This window comes from Lampetra planeri, chromosome 58, assembly GCF_965212315.1.
Source record: "Lampetra planeri chromosome 58, kcLamPlan1.2.h2, whole genome shotgun sequence".
Taxonomy (NCBI): domain Eukaryota; kingdom Metazoa; phylum Chordata; class Hyperoartia; order Petromyzontiformes; family Petromyzontidae; genus Lampetra; species Lampetra planeri.
In genome coordinates this window covers 3,254,669-3,264,446 of record NC_136164.1, presented here as the reverse complement: position 1 = coordinate 3,264,446, position 9,778 = coordinate 3,254,669, and the positions used below count along the sequence as shown (strand labels likewise).

The following is a 9,778-nucleotide window of genomic DNA, read 5'->3' as shown; positions in this document are numbered from 1 at the left end:
GCACCAAGCTAGTCCTCCCCCCCCCCCGTCTCTCTCCCGCTGCTCCCAGGGTGGGCGAGCGTCGTACCAAGCTGTCCTCCCCCCCCCCGTCTCTCTCCCCGCTGCCCCAGGGTGGGCGAGCGTCGCACCAAGCTGTCCTCCCCCCCCCCCCGCCTCTCTCCCCGCTGCCCCAGGTGGGCGAGCGTCGCACCAAGCTGTCCTCCCCCCCCCCGTTCTCTCTCCCCGCTGCCCCAGGTGGGCGAGCGTCGCACCAAGGCTGTCCTCCCCCCCCCCCCGTCTCTGTCCCGCTGCCCCAGGTGGGCGAGCGTCGCACCAAGCTGTCCTCCCCCCCCCCCGCCTCTGTCCCCGCTGCCCCAGGTGGGCGAGCGTCGCACCAAGCTGTCCTCCCCCCCCCCCCGCCTCTCTCCCCGCTGCCCCAGGTGGGCGAGCGTCGCACCAAGCTGTCCTCCCCCCCCCCCGCCTCTCTCCCCGCTGCCCCAGGTGGGCGAGCGTCGCACCAAGCTGTCCTCCCCCCCCCCGCCTCTCTCCCCGCTGCCCCAGGTGGGCGAGCGTCGCACCAAGCTGTCCTCCCTGGTGCGCTTCCCGCTGACGGCGCTCGACATGACGCCGCACGTGGTGCGCCGCTCGCAGAGCACGTGGACGCTGCTCTCTCACTGGTCGCCGTGGAGACGACCCCCGGCGACTCGGGGCCGACCCCGACGACCTCCGCTACGACCTCTACGCCGTGTGCAATCACAACGGCCGCCTGCTGCAGTCGGGCCACTACACGGGTACGCGGGCAGCGGATCAGGTTCTCATCGTGGGTCTTTGTCTCGTGCGTCGTGTGGGCCTCACTTGCTCAAGTAAATCGAGGATTTTTTCTCCGGGTCCTCCGGTTTGTTCCCTCCACATTTGGAGACGTGCGTGGATATTGTTTTGATAATTGCGCTGCTATAAATTTCCACGTCATGATAAGCCACTTTGTTGAGCCATCATTACTGGCCAGGTCGCTTCTATAAAAATATATTAATACCTCAGTGGGCTTTACCTGGTAAGATAAAAAAAATAGTTTTATCTGTAATTGTATTACCTTTTTCTATACTTTGCACTCTTATCGTGTTTTTGTATTGTTGTTGTAACGTTCTGACTCCGTGCCCCTCCTGGACATCTGTGAAAAAAAGCTTCATAGCTCATGGGATTCCTCCAGGAAAAATACATATTCAGATGTTGGTACATGACCCTCTCCACCCCCCTCCCCTCTCCCTCGTAGCCTTCTGCAAGAACTCTCTGGATGGCCAGTGGTACTGCTTTGACGACAGCGCGGTGGAGGCGGTGGAGGAGGAGCGGGTGTGCACGCGAGCAGCCTACATCCTCTTCTACCAGAGACGCAGCGCCATCCCGGCCTGGTCGGCCAGCAGCTCCCACGCCGGTACCAGCCACGCAGGGTTCGCGAGGGTGCTCACAGGGGGTCATGCGGGGCCTCGCAGGGCGCACTGTGCGTGTGTGTGTACGTGTGTGTGTACGTGCGTGTGTGTGTACGTGTGTGTGTACGTGTGTGTGTACGTGTGTGTACGTGTGTGTACGTGTGTGTGCATGTGTGTGTACGTGCGTGTACGTGTGTGTGTAAGTGTGCGTGTACGTGTGTGTGTATGTGCGTGTGTACGTGTGTGTGTACGTGTGTGTGTACGTGTGTGTGTAAGTGTGCGTGTACGTGTGTGTACGTGTGTGTGTACGTGTGTGTGCGTGTGTGCGTGCGTGCGTGTGTGCGTGTGTGTACGTGTGTGTGTACGTGTGTGTGTACGTGTGTGTGTACGTGTGTGTGTACGTGTGTGTGTACGTGTGCGTGTGTAGGGAGCGGTAGCGTAGCAGTAGTTAGCGCACCGCACTACGAACTTGGAGACCCGGGTTCAACTCCCGCTCACGGTCAACACCGGTGACGATTATCAGAACCGATCCTGGGCCTAACCCTAGGTCGACTCGGCCTCAAATGGGTACCTGGTGCGGTGAGTAAACATCGCCACTGGGGAGACAAAGGCGGCCGGGCGTGGTGTTGGCCACCCACCCCCTCGTGTGCCATGCCGGCCATGCCGGCCTTCATAGGTGCTCGCTAGTCTGTTAAGGCTACACGGGGGGGGGGGGGGGGGATCTTTGTTTTGTGTGTGAGAGAGGGAGAGAGTGGCACCAGGAGGGGGTGTATTTGACCTGCGTGTGTCCGTCCTCTCTCCCGCGTGCGTGCGTGCGTGCCTGCGTGCCTGCGTGCGTGCCTGCCTGCGTGCGTGTCTCCGTCGTGCGTGTGTGCGTGTGTGTGTGTGTGTGCGTGCGTGCGTGCGTGCGTGTGTGCGTGTGTTCGTGCGTGCGTGTGTGCGTGTGTGCGTGCATGCGTGCCCACCAGGCTCCACGTGCTCCTCCCTGTCGGAGCACTGGGTGAACCGCCTCCCCGGCCTAGAGCGCAGGCCCAGCCTCGTGTCGAAGGCCTCGACGAGCGGGACGTCTCCCGCGTCGCCGCACGACTCGCCCTCCACGTCGCACGACCCGCTGCCCACCACGGACGAAGATGGCGCCAGCCCCTTCATCGGTCTGTGCCCCTCTTCCGGGTTTTTACCCTTGATTCCCGTCTCCCAGAATCCCCTGCTGCGGAATCCCACGCTGCTTTGCCGCTCGCCGTCACGTTGCCTTACTTGTCGTGCGCTCCCATGATGCATTTCTGTATTTTGCCGTCTGCAACGCTCTTCCTTTCGATACCAGGAAGCCACTGGAGCTCTGCACTTTCAGGTCGTCATCATCGATATGAACTGCTGCTGCTGCTTGTTGTTGTTGTGTTGAGTTTGTTTGGCCCCTCCCCGTACCTCCGATTACAGGAGTTGGCTACGTACGGTGCGAGAGAAGTTCAACATACGTACAGTACATACATGCATACACACGAAGATGACAACGACAGTACAGTCCCTCAATTAAAGTTCCCATGACAATGTAACTACTGGTGGGGGTTTTGGGGCGGGGGGGAGAATGTCGGTCGCCAAACTCGTCTGATGGTTCTCCCGTTGACGCCCCCCCTCCCCTGCGACCTCCCCCCCCCCCGGTCACTCCCCCCCGCAGGTGGCTTCTCGTCGCGCCCGTTTGCCCGCGGGGTCCAGTCCACGGCTCCGTCGTCGCCCTTCTCTGCCAACGGGCGGCGTCCCCACAACAACTCCTGCGCCCTGCCACCCTTGTCGGCCTGCTCCTCGCCGGCCGCCTCCTTCCCCTCCGTCAGGGCTCGCCCGGCCTCCATGCCGGCCACGCTGCCCCGCAAGGCCGACTTTTCCCTCGGCCCGGCCGGGCCCTCCGCGACGGCCGCGGCCGGGGCGGTGGCGGCGGCCGCGTCTTCGCGTCACGGCCTACCCAGGGCTCGGAGCGTCAGCCGAGACGCGCCCCCCTCCTCCTCCTCCGCCACCTCCTCCTTGCTTGTCCAGCAGCAGCAGCAGCACCGGCGGCAGCAGCAGCAGCAGCAGCAGCACGGGTCGGATCGGCGCTCCTGGAGCGGGGCGGCAACGGCGGCCGTCCCGGAACCCTCCTCCTCGTCGAGCGCCGCCGCCGCCTCCCGCGGCCGCCCCTCCTCCTCCTCTTCCTCCACCTCCGTGGCGCCGCCGCCGCCCGGCGACCCGCGCCGGCGCCCGGCCGGCGGCGGCGCGGCGGCGGCGCTGAGGAGGACGACGACGACTCTCCCTCGATCGTCGGACGCGGCGTCGCCCGCCCGGCTGCCGGCGTCGTTGGATGTCGCGGGGTCGCTGCAGAGGCAGAGGAGGGCGGCTTCGGCGCAGCGCTCGTCGTCGGCGAGCCGCTCGTCGCTCTCGTCGTCGTCCGGCCGGCTGCCGGGGCCCGAGAGGCGCGGGACGGCGGCCGGGGCGGTCGCCGCCGCCGCCTCCTCGCCCCGCCGGCGAGCGAGGGCCGCCGCCAGGACGGACGCCGGCGCCGACTCCGCGAACGTCGGCAGGCCGGACAGGGGCGGCCACGCCGCCTCCGCCGCCTCCGCCGCCGCCAAACCCGCGGGCGTCGGCGTCGTCGCGGCCGCTCCTGCCAAATCCGAGCGATCCGCGGCTTCTGCCAAATCGGACGGCGTCACCGCCGCCGCTAAATCGGAGAAGTCGGCTCCTTCCGCCGCCGCCGACGCTGCCGCCAAATCGGATGCCGCGGCGGCAAAACGGAAGCCCGAGGGGCGACTGTCCCTGTTCCGGGCGGCGCTGATGCGGAGGGACGTGACCCAGCGGCCCGCCGGGGGCGCCGGCGCCGTCCCGGCTGCCGGTGCGGCCGGGACGGCGAGCGGCGCGAGCGGCGGCGGTCGAGGACAGACGCCGAAGCGATCGCCGACGCGGGCGGCTTCGGCTTCCGCTTCTACCGCTTCTACGGCGGCCGTGACGACGCAGAAGAGAAGCGCCGCGGCGGCGGCGGCGTCGGCGCTGCAGCAGCAGCAGCAGCAGGGGAAGAAGGCGGCGAACGTTCGGAGCGGCGCGTCCGGAAAAGCGAAGCAAGTTGCGGCGGTCGCCCCCGTTGCGCCGAAAGCGGAGGAGAGGTCAAAGGGCAAGAAGAAAGATGCGGCGACTAAACCGGCGGCGGCGCCGGCGGCCGCCGCCGCCCCTTCTGGCGGCACCGCCGGCGCCACGCGCTGTGCGCCGTCGGCGGCCGCCGCCACCGCTGGCGGGCGGCCCGGCGGGGCGCCGTACGGAACGTGGTTGGCGAGGAGCAAGAGGGAGGTCCCCGAGTCCAGTTTGTGAAATTCTGGCGGCCACTGCCACCGCCGCCGCCGCTGCTGCTGCTGCTGCCGCTGCGTTCCTTTGTACGGCGGTTTTTTAACCAAGTATTTATTATGATTAGTAACAATGATTATATGATTGCTACCGTCAGCGATGCGACGCCGTTTTAAGGTTTGCTCCTCTTTATAACCTTCTCCTGTATACTTAATTTAAATGTTTGATTATTATCGTTGTTATATTAACACTAAACGTTAGGGCTGAAAAGTTACCACCCTGAAACCCATCACGACCCCTCCCTCCCTGCCACCCTCCCTCCCTCCCTGGTTACTTGGCCCACACCTTCCTGCCACGCTTTCATCTGAAGCTCCAAGTTGCTTACCCCATCCCCCTGCTGTTATATTCCCAGGCTGGACGTTGCTTAGCCTGTCCTATTATATTCTGAAGTTCCCCACGTTGCTTGCCCTGTTCTATTATATTCCAAGACTTCCACGTTGCTTAACCTTGTCGCTGCCTTGAAATCCCTGGCATCCTCCGCATGCACTTGTACTCAAAAAGAAGGGCCAGACACGTCCCCGTTTGTCGTGGTGGTCACGATCGGCGGCGTTCGGTGATTTTTAACGTTGACGCTGTAACAGTCGTGCACACTCGCAGGCCAAACTGGCACTGGGCAATACTTGAGCAGGCGTGTAGCGGCTTTTGACGATGATGATGATGATGACGACGGCTGTAGCGCCGATAGGCGGAGTTGAAGTTGCTGCCGATCGTTAGTTTGTTCGTTGGTAAGGGAGGTCGTTAATTTATTGTCGATTTTTTTCTTTCTATGTAAACGTTTATCGATCTGATTTTTGTCGACTTTTGTTTGAGAACTTTTGTGGCGATCGCGAATCGGGTTCCGCTCGACGCGAGGACTGACCTGATTGGTTGCCGCCAATCAGGTCATTGGTCACGTCACACCCCATCACATACAAGGTATGTTTATATATAAATGATGTAAATATTAGGGTGCCATCCAGCATGCAGCACATGGGGACGGAGAGGTCTCAGATTGTTTGGGGTCTCCCCCTCCTCTCCACGTCGTTACTTTCTCTGTACAAGTCAAGAGCCGAGAAACCTCCTTGGACTCTCCGTTCCTCGCCCCTCCTCCACTCTGCGTCTACGCCTCTACACCGTGACTCTGTGTGTGCTGAGTGGCACCCTGCTACTCACCTACTCACTCACTCAACTACTCACTCACCTACTCACTCAACTACTTACTCACCTACTCCCTCACACACCCACCTACTCACTCACCCACTCAGGGTCCCCATCTTGTTCTCTGTGTCTACGCCTCTACACCGTGACTCTGTGTGTGTATTGAGTGGCACCCTACTACTCACCTACTCACCTACTTACTCAACTACTCACTCACATACTCACTCAACTACTTACTTACCTACCCGCTCACCTGCTCACCCACACACCTATCCACTCAACTACTCACTCACCTACTCACTCAACTACTTACTCACCTACCCGCTCACCTGCTCACCCACACACCTATCCACTCAACTACTCACTCACCTACTCACTCAACTACTTACTTACCTACCCGCTTAACTGCTCACCCACACACCTATCCACTCAACTACTCGCTCAGGGTCCACATCTCCTCTTCTCTGCGTCTGTGTCTCTACTCTGTTACTCTAATCAGTGGCACCCTACTACTCACCAACTAACTCGACTACCCACTCACTCGCTCACTTACTCACCTACCCACTCACCTACTCAGTCACACACCCACCTACTCACTCACCCACTCAGGGTCCCCATCTTGTTCTCTGTGTCTGTGCCTCTACTCTGTGACTCTGTGAGTATCGACCGTGATCCATCGGTCAGCTCCGTCGTGCACCCAGCAAACGCCACGGGATCTCCTCTGAGATCACGGTCACTTCACAACAAACAGATTCAACCGGGCGCCGTGACCTTGAAAATAACAAACTTGAACTATGGGGTGGCACCCTAATTTAAACAAAGAAATCTAAAACCCCAAACAGCCCGGACGAAGACCCCCCCTACCACACCACTTCGGTCAGCTGACTCGTCTATCCACTCCGGTGTGGGTGAGTTGACGAAGCTGACGCCAAGAATCGGTTCTTAGTAATCGCTCACCGGGGGAGTTCATTTCCAAGTCCCCGGACTTGGATTGCTGTGCGAGTCACGGACCGCATTGCGTTGGACGTGCGCGTGTCGGTGTGTCTGTGATGGGGAGCGAATCCGGCCAAGACCCGAGTTCGATTCCCGCTCACAGCCACCACCACCAACACTGGTGACGATTAACTGAACCGGTCCTGGACCCTCCCCTAGGTCGACTTGGCCTCAAATGAGTACCCAGTGCGATGTGTAATCATCGCCACTGGGGAGACAAAGGCGGCCGGGCGTGGTGCTGGCCACCCAACCCCTCGTGTGCCGTGCCGGCCTTCATAGGCGCTACTCGCTAACAGCACTTGCCCCAGCAGTCTGCCAAGACTATCCAGGGGATCTTTGTAAGGGTGCAACTGTGACGACGTGTCGTGGGTTCGTGCCGAGGTCACGGCTGTCGATGCCGTTCGGTGGAATTGGCCAAAACGATTGCGGCCAAACTTGTGTAGCACCGACAATGTCGCAGACGCTCCGTAGCACACGGGATGACGGTTCTGTATGGGATGATCTTGTACGGAGGGTTCTGTATGGGATGAGAAGGGTTCTGTATGGGATGAGAAGGGTTCTGTATGGGATGATCTCGTACGGAGGGTTGTGTATGGGATGAGACGATGGTTCTGTATGGGATGATCTTGTACGGAGGGTTCTGTATGGGGTGAGACGATGGTTCTGTATGGGATGATCTTGTACGGAGGGTTCTATATGGGATGAGACGATGGTTCTGTATGGGATGATCTTGTACGGAGGGTTCTGTATGGGATGAGACGATGGTTCTGTATGGGATGAGACAAGGGTTCTGTATGGGATGAGACGATGGTTCTGTATGGGATGATCTTGTACGGAGGGTTCTATATGGGATGAGACGATGGTTCTGTATGGGATGATCTTGTACGGAGGGTTCTGTATGGGATGAGACGATGGTTCTGTATGGGATGATCTTGTACGGAGGATTCTGAATCATATTTTTCACAGCAAATCGTAAGTTCAGAGTAATCCGAGCCATCCTATTAACTTAAAAATGTAACTCACCAAATGATTATTATATACAAGCTCTACGAACGTTCCTTTGTACTCTAGAAGGCAACAAAAAACCCACCCGTACAAGGCTTTATTTATTAACTTGAAACTTATCGGGGCATTATAAAATGACACTTAGCAATGCAATGTTTGCTCTTGGCGAACTCCTCAACCCTTTGTAGAGTTTCATCTTTACTCCGGCTTCTGCTGCTGCGCGAGACGGTTCAAGCAGACAACTGCGCGTCTCCCAGTACCCCAAGTGAAGGCACTTAATCAAGAAAACGTTGTAAAAGCTATTTTCTTAAATGTTCCACGTTTGTCGTCTAAGGTACTGAACACAGCGGACCAGTGTCCACTCTGAGCACGCACTCGGTTCGTCGGTGCCCTGCGAGCGGCGTGGAGGTGTCACCCGCAGAGCGAGGCTGGGAGATTGATCCACGGTTACAAATCGATACGTCGTCGTAGTCGTCATGGATGCGGCCCTGAGAAGCAAAAAACGCAAAACCATTTCCCCGTGGCCGATGTCACGACCACGAGGCACGCCGCGCAGTGAGATGGCGAAGGGGAACACAACCGAGGGTTCACCGTCACCGCGTTACTGCCGCATCACTCTTCCTTACTGCCGCAACACTCCACGTTACTGCCGCAACACTCCACGTTACTGCCGCAACACTCCACGTTACTGCCAGATCACTCCTCGTTACTGCCAGATCACTCCACGTTACTGCCGCATCACTCCACGTTACTGCCAGATCACTCCACGTTACTGCCGCATCACTCCTCGTTACTGCCGGATCACTCCTCGTTACTGCCGCATCACTCCTCGTTACTGCCGCATCACTCCACGTTACTGCCGCATCACTCCTCGTTACTGCCGCATCACTCCTCGTTACTGCCGCATCACTCCTCGTTACTGCCGCATCACTCCTCGTTACTGCCGCATCACTCCTCGTTACTGCCGCATCACTCCACGTTACTGCCAGATCACTCCACGTTACTGCCGCATCACTCCTCGTTACTGCCGCATCACTCCTCGTTACTGCCGCATCACTCCACGTTACTGCCGCATCACTCCACGTTACTGCCGCATCACTCCACGTTACTGCCAGATCACTCCTCGTTACTGCCGCATCACTCCACGTTACTGCCGCATCACTCCTCGTTACTGCCGCATCACTCCACGTTACTGCCAGATCACTCCTCGTTACTGCCGCATCACTCCACGTTACTGCCGCATCACTCCACGTTACTGCCAGATCACTCCACGTTACTGCCGCATCACTCCACGTTACTGCCGCATCACTCCACGTTACTAACGCATCACTCCACGTTACTGCCAGATCACTCCTCGTTACTGCCGCATCACTCCACGTTACTGCCGCATCACTCCACGTTACTGCCGGATCACTCCACGTTACTGCCAGATCACTCCTCGTTACTGCCGCATCACTCCACGTTACTGCCGCATCACTCCACGTTACTGCCGGATCACTCCACGTTACTGCCAGATCACTCCTCGTTACTGCCGCATCACTCCACGTTACTGCCGGATCACTCCACGTTACTGCCAGATCACTCCTCGTTACTGCCGGATCACTCCTCGTTACTGCCGCATCACTCCACGTTACTGCCGGATCACTCCTCGTTACTGCCGGATCACTCCTCGTTACTGCCGGATCACTCCTCGTTACTGCCGGATCACTCCACGTTACTGCCAGATCACTCCTCGTTACTGCCGGATCACTCCTCGTTACTGCCGCATCACTCCACGTTACTGCCGGATCACTCCTCGTTACTGCCGGATCACTCCTCGTTACTGCCGGATCACTCCACGTTACTGCCGCATCACTCCACGTTACTGCCGGATCACTCCACGT

The 9,778-nt window shown here is 59.2% G+C and overlaps 1 protein-coding gene across 1 annotated transcript in view; it reads left to right on the top strand.

The window, feature by feature from the left end:
* LOC144735963 (uncharacterized) overlaps nt 1-4,727 on the top strand; it is a 15,760-nt gene extending 11,033 nt beyond the window's left edge. Inside the window, exons 6-12 of the mRNA XM_078618564.1 lie at nt 481-573; nt 605-770; nt 1,250-1,408; nt 2,372-2,554; nt 3,076-4,257; nt 4,305-4,409; nt 4,516-4,727. Coding sequence (XP_078474690.1) covers nt 481-573; nt 605-770; nt 1,250-1,408; nt 2,372-2,554; nt 3,076-4,257; nt 4,305-4,409; nt 4,516-4,727 — 2,100 coding nt within the window. The remainder of the gene's footprint in view (nt 1-480; nt 574-604; nt 771-1,249; nt 1,409-2,371; nt 2,555-3,075; nt 4,258-4,304; nt 4,410-4,515) is intronic.
* Nucleotides 4,728-9,778: the final 5,051 nt, after the last annotated feature.